The 16,740-nt window shown below is 41.3% G+C and overlaps 1 protein-coding gene across 3 annotated transcripts in view; it reads left to right on the top strand.

Moving 5' to 3' along the window:
• Positions 1–16,740, top strand: part of rptor (regulatory associated protein of MTOR, complex 1) — a 440,065-nt gene that overhangs the window by 200,484 nt on the left and 222,841 nt on the right. For all 3 annotated transcript variants that reach the window (XR_013499184.1, XM_078225712.1, XM_078225713.1), the window contains exons 8-10: positions 10,222–10,322; positions 11,048–11,192; positions 16,305–16,380. Coding sequence is in view for 2 of the 3 variants with exons in the window: in XM_078225712.1 (XP_078081838.1) it covers positions 10,222–10,322; positions 11,048–11,192; positions 16,305–16,380 (322 nt within the window). In the remaining variant the exon portion in view is untranslated. The remainder of the gene's footprint in view (positions 1–10,221; positions 10,323–11,047; positions 11,193–16,304; positions 16,381–16,740) is intronic.

Genomic DNA, 16,740 nt, shown 5'->3' on the forward strand with positions numbered 1-16,740 from the left:
GGCCATGTTTTGTTTCTTAAACTGATGAATAATGAAGGATTGAAGTGACTGAAAATGCAATGTGTAACTATTGATAGCAGATCCTGCAATGGAATGCCTAATTTGCTTAATTTGCGGACTGATGGGGCAGTTATATTTCATTTCCTAAATAGTGGATTGGAAGTAACTTCAATCAGACTGTTCCTTTACACTTTCTTCTACCTCGTCCGTCATAACCAGGGGAGCTGTCATTCCACTGACCAGAGAACTGGTTGGTGTACCGGTTTCCGAAATTGACACTTGCTTAATGTATATGGATTTTAATGTACCCCAGGTGTGCTGCAGTGGCCAGTAATGTTGGGAGCACATTGTAGTAATTCCTGCATGGTTTACAAAGGAGGTGTGGAGGGTCCAATTTTTCTGGCCAGGTCATTCCTCACTAAGCAACCTTATTTTTGTTATATGCAAATATTTTTGTCATTGTGGAAATCATTTGGGTGGTTGATTCTGAGTAGACATATGCTTCCCATGAATATCTCTGTTCTCTAAGAACCCTCAAGAGTGTGCCTTATTTCAGATGGCACCCTTGGAAACATATCAGGCTCCAAATGGGGGAAAAAAGGAAATCTCACTGTGCTGTGAGGCATTAAGTTGTTGTCTGATGATAAGACACAAATTTCACCCCAAACTATCATAATTAACCTGTTTTGGTGTGAGATATTAACAACTGGGCAGGTATTGAGTATTGCAACATAATCTAGTCAATGGATTAATTAATGCTGCTGTGGATTGCATGCTTCTGAGCTTAAAGCCACAACAGGAGATTGTTTGCATCAGCTTCCATTATTTCACGCAGCGGTTTTCCAATCATGGCATTTGTATCAAGAATGCTACCAGTGGGGGCCAATACTTGCGGCATGGTGGCACAGTGGTTAGCATTGCTGCCTCACAGCGTCAGGGACCCAAGTTCGATTCTCAGCTTGGGTCACTGTTAGTGTGCAGTTTGCACGTTCTCCCCATGTCTGCGTGGGTTTCCTCCCGCAGTCCAAAAGATGAGCTGGTTAGGTGCACTGACCATGCTAAATTCTCCCTCAGTGTACCCGAACAGGCGCCAGAGTGTGGCGAGTAGGGGATTTTCATGGCAACTTCATTGCAATGTTAATATAAGCCTACTTGTGACACTTAAAAAAAAACTTTTAAAAAAAACTTTAAATAAATAAAATGTTTCATTTACAATGTTATTGACAGCTTCTGTGGAATGGAAGTGCACACTAAAGAATGAGAATGGCATTGTTAATTTGACAGGTAATTACCCCGATTGTGTAGTAAATAGATACACAGGGAAGGGGGGTTGTTTTGCATGCAAGAAAAGTATCTACACGTTCTTTGGATCTATTTTGTCATCTGTTCCCAAGCCTACAGCCCTTGGGAGAATACACAGACTCACTTGGAGACGATCTTCAAGACTTGTTTTGGCTCTGCTTTCAAAGATGGAAGGCTTTCTGTCTTTCCAATAGAATGCTAAAAAACTGAATACTATCTCAGACCAGTGCAAAAAAATAAATTTTAAACTTAAATATCTCCTGCACCACCAACTTTAGCCAGCTGCTAAAGTGGTGCTGCTCTTAACTACTCAAAGAGCAGCATCCTTTAAGGAAGTTAAAAGCAAAAAAAAACGGAGATCAGAAACCAAAGCAAAATGCTGTAAGCACCCCCCTGCTGTGAAGAGAGCAGATGGATTCACATTTCATATCTACAACCCTACATCCTAACACTTGCAATCAAGCAGCCTCTGGATCTCCATGATTTCTGTGTGCAGGGAAACATTCAGATTAAGGGGAACAGTCTTAGATCAGTTTTTTTTTTGTTATTTATTAGCGTCACAAGCAGGCTTGCATTAACACTGCAATGAAGTTAATGTGAGAATCCCCTAGTCGCCACGCTTCAGTGCCTGTTCGGGTACACTGAGGGAGAATTTAGCGTGGCCAATGCACCCTAACCAGCACGCCTTTCGGACTGTGGGAGGAAACCAGGGCACCCGGAGGAAACTCTCACAGACACAGGGAGAACATGCAGACTCTGCACAGACATTGACCCAAGTCGGGAATTGAACCCGGGTCCCTGGTGTTGTGAGGCAGCAGTGCTAACCACTGTGCCACCGTGCTGTCCCAGAGTGCTGGGCGACAAAGCTGGCAGAGCTTCAGTTTTGCTGTGGTCAGAAAATTGTTGTGTTAACAGTGGGTATAGTTTTTCTGCTGCCTTGCGGGTTGATAAATTATGAAATACTTACTGATTATTATACTTCCTTTCCTGGCTGTTGTGACTTCCTATTGTACTATATTACATCCATTTCAAATCCTTCATTGATGAGTTAGCGAGCTAGTGCTTTAGCCCTCAACTTCTGTCTTTGAGGCAGAAATGCTGCAGATGAGAAGATGTCTTATGAGGGAGTTACGGCACCATGACCGTGGTTTAAACTTCAGGACTTCAGATTGTTGCGAAGAGAAGTGAAGTCAAGCACTGGCTTTTAGGAACAATGAGGGGACCTCAATTTGTGTAGACCTATAAACAATATTGGGAGAGATTAGGAAAGAAATTGGATTCTTGTGTCTAATAGGCTTTTAAAAAAAATGTTTTCCTCCATTCTGTTAGGGTGCTTGACCTGAACCCCAAGATATATTATGTCAGATTAGACCCCCAGCAATTTTTTAAAAAATTTTTGACATAAATATGAGGATAGGATGCGGTTCTTCAGGTGTGATTCTACTGACAAATTACGGTTCTTTTATCAAAGCAAGCTTTATTCCTATTACAATTTATATATAGCTCAAACAAAATGAAGTAGCTTAACCTTTAACAGTCGCGCAATACTAAAAATGAAAGGAAATGTTTCTAATTTCTAATTTATCACAATTTAATTTCCAATTAAGCAATATTTATTTTATAGATTAAAGCACACTAAATATAGATAGCAATCACAGATATACTTGCCTTAATCTGGGTAACAGCAGAGTCTTTGCAAAGAGAAACTTTTCAGGGCAAGAGCAGCTTGTAGGCTTCTATCTTTTAACAGTCCCTCCAGCAACTGAACACAAAAAGCTGTTTTCCCCTCCACCATAAACCCAGCTCCTCTCATTAACTGTATCACAATACCCTGTATACCTAACTCGCCTTCCATTACTTTAATCAAAACAAAACCACCCAGGTGTCCTTTCTCATTTCTAAATAAATGCAATTAGCTCTATTCTAAGTAAACATTACAGAGCAAAAGTAAGCAACTATACTGCTTTCCAGCATCTGCTGCATTCCCGCCAGACATACTGACTGCTTTTGAGAAAAAAAGCACTGAATTTTAAACACTCTACAGAAACAAAAAATATAGCGCAGTATGAACACACCTCCTCCCTTTGAAAAGAAGAACAACAAAACCTTGGTTTTCACACTATTCGTATTCTATAAGAGTATTAAGATTTTATTACATCTAAACATGCAAAGTTAAACAATAGTATAATCCAGTTCAGTCTGTCTTCTCCGAGATGATCGTTCCATCCTTCTTTCATCGAAGTCTTGATAAAGCATCTGCTATCATGTTCTCTCTTCCTGCTTTGCTCAACATGCTGCTATTGTTCAACTGCTTCCTCTTCGTTCCAGAAGCTTCCTTCTGTTCCTTGATCCTCTTCTTTCTAGAAGCTTCCTTCTGTTCCTTGACCCTCTTCTCTCTAGAAGCTTCCTTCTGTTCCTTGATCCTGCTTTGATTTCAAGTTTGAGCCCGGTTCCTTTGTTATGATTGTTATTTCATCCTGATGAAGTCCCGAGAGATCTGGGAAGGATCTGGAGGGTAAAACTTTACATTAAAAGTGAACTGTCACAAACCACTTGGATTTGTTTTTTAATTTCCTTCATTGAGTCCAACCAGTTCTTTTGATTTTCAGAGTTCCGAAATGTCAAACCGAATTAATCTTTTTCAGGAAAATGAGATGCTCTCAGACTTTGTCAAAGAAAACCTGTCTCTTTGCACACTTTCTTAACTTCACGTGTGTTCAGGGCTATCCAGAAGGGTCACTTTATTCCTGCCCCTTTTCTTTTTAGCTGGCCTTAGTTCAGCTGTCAGGTGGTCCAACTCCCTTCTATTGCAAAATGATACAATCAAAATTCTTTCTGGACTCTCCAGTTGTAGATTTTTCTATGCCAAAGTAGTTTATTAATTCATTTGTTTGTTCTGTAACTTCATCATTGTTTGCATATTATTTAGAAAAATGATATAGCACATTGGTTTCTTTGGTGTCAAGATTTGTTGTAATTATGGTTTTAGCAATCATTGTGGAAGCCATGTCGTTGCAAAAACCATTGTAATTTACTCAAACATCCGCTTCGAACAATATTGTTTCCCTGGCTTTCCATGACTGTGCAGATTAATTATCCTAGTGGTTCATTAGGAATGATGGTACAGTTTCATCAAACAGTCTTACTTCACATCATTGTCCTTTTGTTTTGTCTGCGGTAGCAAAATGCTTCTGCTCCTTAATCTCCATCTTGAGATCACATGTGACTGCTGACTGATTTACATTTTTCCTCTCGTAGATGATGAGCTGCTGTTGACAGTCCTGTATTTTATGTTCAGTTAATTTTAACTCGGAACAGACTCCAAATCGGTCTATTATTCCTGCATCTGTCTCCGCACCTGCTCACTTTCTTTATTCACATCATCTTCCAGTAACTTGTTCTCCTCTTCTACTTTCGCCAGCTTCATGCTGCATTCACCTGCCTCTATTTGTGTCTTTAACTGAGGTTTGTAACTATCCACCAGCCCTTCATAGTGTTTGATCGAGACATTCGGCTGCTGTAGCCCAGACTGAGCAAACGCCAGCTTCTCCTGAACCTGTGCCAACATGAGTGGATTCAGGCTATATGGATGTTGTTTAATTGGAACAGCATTTCCTACATCTACATCATGCACAATTACTTTGGTACTTCCTAGTTTGTTACTACATATAGCTTTATGTGATTGTAGTAACTCTTGCAGTTAATTTTGATTTTCTTCCGGAAAATATCTCAGTACCTGATCCCAATTTCTGATTACTTCTTGTCCAATCTAATTTGAGGAATGTCAAATTCAGAATCTGGATTTGTTTCTTCACTCTGAATTGTAACAGCTAACACTTCCTTCTCCTGCTTTCTTTCCCTATCAAAATTCTGTTTGAGCATATTAACATGCCACACTATTTTCCTTCTAACTAACATTGTGAGTTTTCCTTCTATCTGGCATTCTTATCAAATAATTCACCTCATCTAATTGTCTTTTGACTTGATAAGGCGCGCTAAACCTTGCTTTTGATGGTTCACCTACCACTAGTAATAGCGTTAATACTTTCTCCCCACTAACAAAACTATAAATTTTTGATCTCTTATTCACTTTTTTCATCACATATGATGCCCCTTTTAAGTGCTGTCTAGCCAATTCACCAGCCTTAGTTAATCTCTCCGTAAGGTTTGATAAATAGTCCAAAAAAAAGCCTCAGAATGCTGACACACCAATTTCTCCTTGATCAATTTAAGTGGTCCTCTTACCTCATGACCATAATCAATTCGAATGGACTGAATTTAGTTGATTCATTAGGTGCATCTCTGACAGAATTTGAGGCTACAAGTTTGCAGGAACTGGCTGCCAAGTACCTTAGTAAGAAGTCTCACAACACCAGGTTAAAGTCCAACAGGTTTATTTGATAGCAAAATCCACTAGCTTTCGGAGCGCTGCCCCTTCGTCAGGTGAGTGGGAGTTCTGTTCACAAACAGGGCATATAAAGACACAAACTCAATTTACAAAATAATGGTTGGCATACGAGTCTTTACAGGTAATCAAGTCTTAAAGGTACAGACAGTGTGAATGGAGAGAGCGTTAAGCACAGGTTAAAGAGATGTGTATTATCTCCAGCCCAGGTCAGTTAGTGAGATTTTGCAAGCCCAGGCTAGTCGTGGGGGTTACAGATAGTGTGACATGAACATAGTGACATGAACACATGACAGAAATCTCACTAACTGTCCTGTCTGGAGACAATACACACCTCTTTAACCTGTGCTTAACGCGCTCTCCACTCACATTGTCTGTACCTTTAAGACTTGATTACCTGTAAAGACTCGCAATCCAACCATTATTTTGTAAATTGTGTTTGTGTCTTTATATGCCCTGTTTGTGAACAGAACTCCCACTTACCTGATGAAGGAGCAGCGCTCCGAAAGCTAGTGGATTTTGCTGTTGGATGTTAACCTGGTGTTGTGAGACTCCTTATTGTGTTTACCCCAGTCCAACGCCGGCATCTCCTCATCACGCCAAATACCTGGAAGACAATGTAACTCATCTACCTGCTGCTTCATATGGTTTATAGCGCAACATATGTGGCCATATACCTGTGCCCCGGATCAAGCTGTTCTCCCACAAGCACACCCTTAACAGCACTGCTCCATAGACTCCCGTTACCATTAATACTGATTGTGACTAAACAGCAGCAGTTCCACGTGAATTGTAGTGATCATGCACTGGTCAGAGAGGTTCTGCTAATCTGCATTACCAAGACCGCAAGAAACTACAAAAGGTTGTGAACGGAGCCCCGTCCATCATGCAAACGAGCCTCCTGTCCGTTGACTATAGAAACATAGAAACCCTAGAAACATAGAAACCCTACAGTGCAGAAGGAGGCCATTCGGCCCATCGAGTCTGCACCGACCACAATCCCACCCAGGCCCTACCCCCACATATTTACCCGCTAATCGCTCTAACCTACGCATCCCAGGACTCTAAGGGGCAATTTTTAACCTGGCCAATCAACCTAACCCGCACATCTTTGGACTGTTTACACTTCCCACTGCCTCGGAAAAGCAGCCAGCATAATTAAGGACCCTACGCACCCTGGACATACTCCCTTCCGCATTCTTCCGTCGGGAAAAAGATATAAAAGTCCGAGATCGCGTACTGACCAACTCAAGAACAGCTGCTTCCCTGCTGCCATCAGACTTTTGAATGGACGTATCTCGCACTAGGTTGATCTTTCTCTACACCCTAGCTATGACTGTAGCACTACATTCTGTACTCTCTCCTTCTTTATGAACGGTATGCTTTGTCTATATAGCGCGCAAGAAACAATATTTTTCACTGTACTAATACATGTGACAATAAATCAAATCAAAATCAAAAAATGTTGTAAAGGAAATGAATTAACACTGAATGTTTCATCCTCCTTTGCTAAATGTTGAGCTTTTGAACTGCTGGTTGGAGGCAGCTGGTAACTGATATTTATGTGTCACCTCATCACTCCTTCCCCCAATTTTGTTCCATTGCCCCAAGTCATCTAAGCCTTTATCCTCACATTGCTGATGCAGTGGAATTAGTGATTTCTTTTTTGAAAGAGCAATGAGAGTATAACCTGCAGTTCTTCCCCTTCACTGAAACTTTTATCATAGAATCCTTACAGTGCCGAAGGAGGCCATTCAGCCCATCGAGTCTGCACCGAACACAATCCCACCCAGGCCCTATTCCCGTAACCCCACATATTTACCCTGCTAATCCCACTGACACTATGGTCAATTTAGCATGGCCAATGCACCTAACCCGCACACCTTTGGACTGTGGGAGGAAACCGGAGCACCCGGAGGAAACCCACGCAGTCACGGAGAGAATGTGCAAACTCCACACAGACTGTGACCCGAGGCCGGAATTGAACCCGGGTCCCTGGCGCTGAGACAGCAGTGCTAACCACTGTGCCACCGTGCTGCTCCTTATGGTGGACGATTTAGACAATCAGTGCAAATTAAGTTCTAAATGTTTTCAATGTGTCTTCCAAAGTTCATGGTAAAGTGTGAAATATGTAATTATGACATCTTCAATAGTAAGCGTTGTGTGTTTAATATAATCTAGTTACCCACTAGTCAGTTTATGACTGTATAGCATTATGAAATTATTGATTTGAAGATTCATTTACAGCACGCTGGTAACATTGTATCTTGCTCACAAAGTTCAAGCTTAAAAATAACCAGGTACAGTGTCTTGGGAATTCCAAAAGTGAACAGATTTTGCAGGATCAGCAGCTGCTGTGATGTTGGTTGGAAGCTTTTTTTTTTCCCTTTCAAGGTGCCCCAAGCAAAAGAGCTTGCTGTCGTGCAGATAGAGTCACAACTTAAAGCTTAGCCTTTGGTCTGTAAGTTGAATATTTTTGTAATTTAAACAAATTGCAGATGCAAATAGCTTCCGCAAAGAATGAGACATGTGCCAGGGAATCAATGCCACGTTATATTGTCTGCAGGAATGCAGTGATCGCCAGTAGTTTGGCAGGGGTGGTACGGTGGCACAGTGGTTAGCACTGCTGCCTCTCAGCGCCAGGGACCCGGGTTCGATTCCTGTCTTGGGTCACTGCGGAGTCTGCACGTTCTCCCTGTGTCTGCGTCGGTTTCTTCTGGATGCTCCTGTTTCCTCCCACAGTCCGAAAGACATGCTGGTTAGGTGCATTGGCTATGCTAAATTCTCCCTCAGTGTACCCGAACAGGGCACCAAAGTGTGGCGACTAGGGAATTTTCACAATAACTTTGTTGCAGTATTAATGTAAGCCTACTTTTGACACTAATAAATAAACTTAAACTTAGTTTAATGTTCTGCTATCCATTTGCCATGTTTGAGAAGCTTAAGGTGGGTTTGAGAGCAACGGTGAGATTTGACACTCCAGATTTAAGCTAGTGATTGGATTGACGATGTTGTCGTCATTCTGTGCAAAGGTTTAATAAGTATTATTGCAAGTGGTTTTATTGCTGTCCATTAGTAACATCGTCTTGCATTGATACACAATTCCTGATGGTACTGTTACCAAGATGTCACTTTTTGATTTGATGGGGAAGAAGGCAGCACAATGTTGCTGCAATGCAGATGTTTGATGTAACTGCAGCTTTAGTTGCTGGACAACCAGTCAAAATACTCATCCTGGGACGGGAACGAGAAAGAAACTGCATGTCAATTCTTGTGGTCTGTGCTGAGTTCACACAATTCAACCAATGTAATTATCAATTTGTGGCAACGGATCTGAGTGCTGTAGGCCAAGGAAGAGGAAAAAATAGCAGATTCGCACGCGCTAATGCTAATGGAACTCTTTGGAGTGCAGTTCTGCAGCGACATTAGCCGTTGGGTACCTTGTCCAAGTAACCAGCCCTTTGTGAATCTAGATGGTGAATGTGGTTTATGACCTATGGAGATTGACCTTGAAAGGTTGAGGAGATGCTACTCTCACCTACTTTAACTATCTTTTTAACCACCTTCTGAACTCATTCAAACCACTAGTGCCAACTGACTATGATTGGCCAGCATAGCACCGACTGGGGATGGAATATGAAACCTCTTGACCTTGCACAGCTCAATCTGAATGATTGGAGATGCCGGTTTTGGACTGGGATGGGCACAGTAAGAAGTCTCACAACACCAGGTTAAAGCCCAACAGGTTTATTTGGTATCACGAGCTTTCAGAGCGCTGCCCCTTCATCAGGTGAGTGTCACTCAGCAGATGCTGGAAAGCAGGATATTCACTCACCTGATGAAGGGGCAGTGCTCCAAAAGCTCGTGGTACCAAATAAACCCTGTTGGATTTTAACCTGGTGTTGTGAGACTCCTTACTGTGCTCAATCTGAATGTACAGGGGGATGACTTTCAAACATCTTGTTTACTTTGGCTCTCCACACTTCTCAGTTTAAGAAAACAAATGCTAGCCTAACACTGTGACCACTGCAGAGAACTAGATTTTAGTAAATAATCCTCTGTTAGCCCTCCTTTCAAAAAAATCTTGTCCATAAAGGCTCGGGCAACTCTTCTCTCATTCTTTCCTGTAAGCTTGGTTTGATTTTTTTTTCCCTTTGCTTCCTTTGACCTACAATGTTACTCCAAGTAATCATTTTTTGTGATTCTTCTTCACGTAACGGCCACTTTAGGATTTTCAGAAATGTTTTGATTATGTACTAAACACATTAGAAGCACAAAAATAGCATAACTAGTTGTACACGAGTGAAGTCATTGAAATATCTCTTCACTTGTATCTTTGATCGCAGCTCTTGTCCTAGATTTCTAACTCTTGGGCCCCTGATTAAAGTTCCAGGGGAATGATGTGACTTGCCAGGCTATCTGCTGTACATCTTTATCTGATCAATAGAGAGGGAAACATTTCTTAGCTTTCCTGTTTTAACTCTAATTCCTGTCAATTTTCTTTTTAAACATAGAATCCCAGGAAGGCTTAATGACAGGCGAACTCCTCTCGGAGAACTCAATTGGATTTTTACAGCCATAACAGACACCATAGCTTGGAATGTATTACCAAGAGGTAAGAAGAAATCTATTGTAATTTGCAGTAGGCCAGGTAAGTCATCTGCTTCTAGTTCATTGCCAATGCCACTGCTATAAAAAGAGATTTGTTACAACTTGAGCTGCTTGTGCCTCAAGTATGGTTACAGTTTTCCTTCACCTCCTCTCCTATCTTGCACAGCGGGAAAGCATGAATAGCACATTGACTCATGTCCACGTTGGATTTGCTCCATTGAGAACTCTTTGTTATTGCTGATATCCATTATGATTGTTTTGTAAGTTGAGAGTTATTTTCAGTTAATCCTCAATCATATATGACCTTATAGTTGAACTTCATAAGCAGTGCAAGGACTGACAGACGCATTATTTCTTTCTGCTTGTGTTTTCATCACTCTAGGTATCATCACTTGGTATTTCTCCTCAAGTTAAATGAAAGGCTATGTTATTCAAGCTATACAATTAATTTGCAGAAAGTCAGTTTGCTGCATTCGCTCCTGCAACTTAAGTGGTTTGATAAACGTTTCCAGACACCCTAAAATAATGGTGTGGTTAAAGCGTAAAGCTGATCAAGTACACAATTTACCTGTGTATTTGTCCAGTCTACCCTTCTAATGGACTCTTTGTACAATTCAGCTTTTGCGGTTACACAAGAGACATAGCTTATTCTTGCCTGGTCTAAACATTTAAGTGAGCCTATTTTATATCAACATGAATATAATTATGCAATTGACGTTGTTTCCACAGATCTCTTCCAAAAATTATTTAGACAAGACTTACTGGTCGCCAGTTTATTCCGCAACTTTCTTTTAGCGGAAAGGATCATGAGGTCGTATAACTGTACCCCTGTCAGTAGTCCTCGGCTGCCTCCAACATACATGCACGCTATGTGGTGAGTTAGCTGTAACTCTTACTAAGACTAAATGTTAGGTAAAACATCTGCTCAAGATGAGATTGATTAATTTGACAGAGGACCACAGTCTTGTACACCTGAATTGGTTGCATTTGTGAGATCTAAAAATTAACTAGATGCACCAATTAAACAGATTCAAAATATGTGCGAATTGTGTTGGAGGTGACTCGATGCATTCGTTTTGCAAGCGTCACGTCCTGAATTGCATTGAGGTTTTGTTTGTAGTTTTATAATACTTTGCTCCGAATTGCACACCCGCAGCTTAGGGAATCACCTCAGCCTGGGTGGAGAGTTTCAGCATTAGACCTCGGGCTGAGGAGAAGCAGTTGCGTGGTGAGCTGCCTGAAGGGGAATGAGGTGGGGAATCGATCTTAAAATGTTTAAATTAGGTAGTTTAACTCTGACACAAGTTAACCTTGTATACTCTCACTAGCTACACACAACCTCAACATTCTGCTTAACCCAGAATTGAGCTTCAAACTCAATATCCCGTTATCACCAATGCTTCCTTCCACCTCTATAAAGCTGCCAGTCCTCTGCCTTCACCCTTATTCCCATTATCGCTGAATCCATGCCTTTGCAGCCATGGACTTAATCGGTGGCCTCCCTGACGATCTTCCCTGATCATTCTCCACAAGTCAATCACTCAAATCCCTTTCATCTTGTGCCCCATCATCATATTCTGACCTTTAGTGATACTCTTTCGTGTAGCAAATGGAATTTAAATCACTATCCTGGAACGCAAATATTCTACAGCTTCAAGGAGCATGACTTCTGAAACCTCCTTCAACCTAGCTCTGATTTTGACCTCCTTTTGTCTCATTTTGCCCACTGGCAGCAAGCAGCCAGAGAGAAGGATTTAAATCCTTCTGCATAAAATTGACTAAAATGCAGGACACAGCTTTCTGCCTTATAATAAATAGTGTTTGGTTTCCTCAGGTATAACAAGCTTCTCATGTGAAAGTCTTGTTTATAATCAAAATTTGCTGGTGCCCCAAAGTAGGGAGCGTTTGGCAAACAGTAAAGATGACTGGAAAAGGAGAAGCTTAAGATGCATTTAATCCAGACGAGTGTGAGATCATCTATTTGTGGAGGAAGATAAATTAATGAAAGTATAAACTCATTTGAAAGGTGCTGAAGGGTGTAGAAGTATAGTTTGTTAGAATCTACTGTACACAGTGGCATGCGAGACAACCCATTTATTCCACTGCTGTCAATCCAGAGCAAGACTCCATGAAAGTGGTTAGGCACTGCTGCCTCACAGATCCAGGGACCCGGGTTGGATTCCCGGCTTGGGTCACTGTGCGGAGTCTGCACGTTCTCCCCGTGACTGCGTGGGCTTCCTCCGGGTGTTCCTGTTTCCTCCTACAGTCCAAAGATGTGCGGGTTAGGTGGATTGGCCATGTTAAATTGCTCCTTGGTGTTAGGGGGACGAGCTAGTGTAAATACATGGGGTTATGGGGATGGGGCCTGGGTGGGACTTTGGTCCGTGCAGACTCAATGGGCTGAATGGCCTCCTGTACTGTCGGATTCTCTGATTCAAAGTATCCTCTTGACTTGCATCCAGCAGATTGTGCTTCTCCAGTGTTGATGTTCATATTTGCAAGTGTGCAACAGTCTTATCTCTGAGTTGTTTCCAATTCATTATCTCTCTGGATTGCTACTGTAATTTTTGGTATTTAAAATAAAGGTATTTTTATGTGGACAAGTCATTAGCCTGACTCAAAACCTCCTGCCAGAAACATAGGTGCCTGCCTTTGGCATGCCACCTTTCAGTTTGTCTGCCTTTTGGCGGCTCTGCCAAGAATTATGTTCCTGTCGGCATAACGTTTAGGTCCGTAGGATCACACATGCGGAGGTATCTAGGGAAGATAGAATGGGATCCAGAGAATTGGACATCTTGAAAATATGAATGCAGGTAGATAAAGCTACAGAAAAAAACCACAAGTATTTTACATTTTTGAAATGTAGCTGTAGAGTGCAGCAACAAGAAGATTACAATGATTCTGAAAGAGGGAATAGTCAAGACCCAGTTAATGCAGTAAATAGTTTTGGACCATTCATTATAAGAAGGACATTAAAGCCATAGAAGACACGCAGTGTAGATTTACCAGGGTGATTCTAGTGGTGAGAAACGTCCGATATGTGAAGTTGCTCAAGTTTTCCTGGAGCAGCAAATGCTAAAAGAGCATTTAATGGAAATGTTTAAAATTTAAACTGATGGGGTAAATAGAGAATCATCTTTCTCCAGTTGAGTCGACAGCAAAGGCATTATCAATTTGACTTGGTCACAGTGAGGAGAGGCAGTGCAGTTTTTACCCAGCGTTTTTAAGCGAGGAATAATTGCAAATAGTTGAGGTTGAAATGATGGCATCTTTTGAGGGCGATGTGGCTGAAGCAGAGAATGATACAGGATCTTGGGTAGAGAGCAGGGCGATGATGTTTGTTTTGGATGGCTCTAATGAAGAAGTAATAGGCTCGAACATCACCTCTAGCGCTCGAAACCTCAGCAGTTCTGCTCATAACATTTTAACAGTATTAACTGAATATATAATCCTGAGTTTTCAACGGCTTAGAAAACCATGCTTAGCAAGAAATTTGTTGTCTGATTATATGATGCTTTGGATATATTTAAATCCCAAATGTTGGATTTTCAGAGCAGCTCGTGCTAAATAAAATTCTCATGCCAGGATTCCAAATCTGCGCCTCAGAAATCAATGTGTGTGCAGCTGTATGTACACCTCATCTAAAAATCATATACTGCAAAAATTAATTCCACACCATCACTTTCTAATCCCACAAAATCCAGTTTTCTGGTCTTAAGCATTGATATTAAAATTTCCTCAGAATTGTAAGTAGTCCTTTCGTGTTCGAGGCTTCTTGTCCTTGTATTTCATTTTGCTTGCATTTGAAGAACTTAATGGAAAAGACCAGATGGATATGTGACGTAAATCTGCAAACACAAATCTCAAATTATTTTTTCTTGTTCAGTGTCACATGGCACCGTCAATTGGCATTCAAGACACGCACGACCTGTTTGAAGTGACTGCATTTTGATGCCTGTAACACCAGCAAGCAGCAGTCATGCACAGAAATCTATGGTTCTTAAGGTTTTACATATGTAAATTCCCTGCATAGAGGTAGTAAACAAAAGGAAGAACTGTATGGAATACATTTTAAAATGTATTGGCTAACTTGATGCTTTTAACAATGAATTTGATTATGTTAAATTTTCCTCAGTGTAAGTTAATTAGGAATACTAAATATATCTCGCTTAAAAAAAAAATACCTTTTTGATCACCAAAGTTTAAACAAGTGAATGGCTTTATTGATTTTAATTCGGGTACTTTGGCTGCTGATCGTGTTCACGCCGGGAAAACTGACCATTTCAATTTCCCTCATTTAAATCTGGGTTTTTAATTTTTCACACAGTATAATCTTCACTCGATTCCAATCACATTGACCTCCAAATTGAAAGACTGGCTCCCCACAGGTGAAGATATTGAGCCGTGTCAATCAGGAAGATGCAAGGCCTGGGGTCCGGCTCTTTGCTAATTAACAGAGCTAGGACAGCAAAGTAGTAGGGTACACCTTGGTTGATTTCTGTGCCCTTCGGTTAGACATAGGAAAGTCAATCAGTTATCCTGCTAAATGTTGTTCAGTAAGCATGACTAGAATTATGGTTGATGTCGGATGAAGTGGAGATTTGGTTCAACAACGGCGACAGAGCTGAGGAGCTTTACGTAAAAGTCTGCCCTCAAAGATCAAGTACTGAAAGGTAGATAGAGCTTGAGGGACCACACCTCAGCGAATGTTTAATCATAGAATGATAGAATCCCTACAGTGCAGAAGGAGGTCATTCGGCCTATTGAGCCTGCAACGACATCAATCCCACCCAGGCCCTATCCCCTGGCATTTATCCTAATAACCCCCCTGGCACTAAGGGGCAGTTTAGCATGGCCAATCCGCCTGCACATCTTTGGACTGTGGGAGGAAACCGGAGCACTCACCAAAAACTCACGCAGACACGGGGAGAATGTGTGTGAAGTTTGCACAATGTGAAGTAAAATTTTAAATATGAAATGTTGTGTTGTAAATGGCAGCTATATCACCCCGTTACTTGATAATTTAACTTTACTTTGCCAGTAACTTATGACGTTACTATTTTGCATAAATTGTGATTTTGACTCTCTGTTCAGCCATTTGAAAAGTAAGAACTACCTGCATTTATATAATTCCTTTTAATGTCGAAAAGAGTCTCCCAGAGCTTTGCAGAAATGTAATCAGACAAAACTAGACATTGAGCCAAAGATAGGGGTAGTAAGTTTCTTGACAAGCTTGGTCGGATCAGGCAGTATGCAAGTGAATGTGTCCTGCAGCTTCCCTATAGCCTCAATATCCTTCCCATTGTGTGAAACCCAATACTGCAGATAGTACTCCAACTTAAATCTTAAGGTGTTATATGTTAGGTGCAATAGGGCTGCTGAGATTGCAAGCTGTCTGGTTTAACCCGGCAATGAAATGGATATGGAGACCGCGCCTTCAGTCCTCCCAGTGCTCAGTTGGAAGAAATTGCAGCTTGTCCAAAACTGGATGTTTGATAAGATGGATATTTGCTGAAAGAGTTTCAAACATGAAGGTTTTTATAACACTAAGGGAGGTCATGTGATACTAGGTCAAAAATCAAAGGTTTTTTATTGCGGAGCTGTTTCAGGGGACTTCATGGCCCCGCTTATTTCTGATCTTGTAGAGTTACGGGAAGACAGGTATGGACTGGAGGTGGGGGGGGCAGCAATATATTGAAAGACTTTGGAGAGGAAGGAGGAGTTGGGAATGGAGCAGCTGTAAGTCCAGAAGCAGGGTACTGGTAGCTGGGTTTCAGTGAAGGGTTTGGTAGTCATTTTGAAAAAGGGTACTGATAGAAAAACCATTGAAAATGTGCATCTTTCAAACAACTACATCACATATGTGAAAGTAGAATATGTTCAGGGCTATTAGAAATAGCTGCTGGAATGACAATTTCAGCACCAAAATGAATACTAATGTATGTGTTTAGTCATCGCAGTGTGCATTTGTTGGATCACTTTGCAGGCAAGCTTGGGACCTGGCAGTGGACATTTGTCTTTCACAACTTCCCACCATCATCGAAGAGGGAACCGCTTTTAGAGTGAGTTGAACAATTTTTCTTCAGAAGCTCTTGTTTGCTGTGCCACTTTTTAAAGTAGACACTTTATATTGCAACCGGTTATGCTGCTGTTTGTCCTGATTCGGCTCATCCAGAATAACTGAAATATTAGCTTTAACTGAGCGAAATGTATTTGTCAGCCGTGGCTCAGTCATAGCACTGTAGCCCACCTGGGTTAGAGATTACGGGACCCCGAGACTTGGGCACCAAATCAAGACTGACGTTCCAGTGCAACGCTGAGGAAGTACTGCACTGTCAACGATGTCGTACTTTGGGTAAGATGTTAATTTATGTCTGCCCTCAGGTAGATGTGGGGGGGAAAAAAATAAATCCAATAGAATT

This window comes from Mustelus asterias, chromosome 12 (assembly GCF_964213995.1).
Source record: "Mustelus asterias chromosome 12, sMusAst1.hap1.1, whole genome shotgun sequence".
Taxonomy (NCBI): domain Eukaryota; kingdom Metazoa; phylum Chordata; class Chondrichthyes; order Carcharhiniformes; family Triakidae; genus Mustelus; species Mustelus asterias.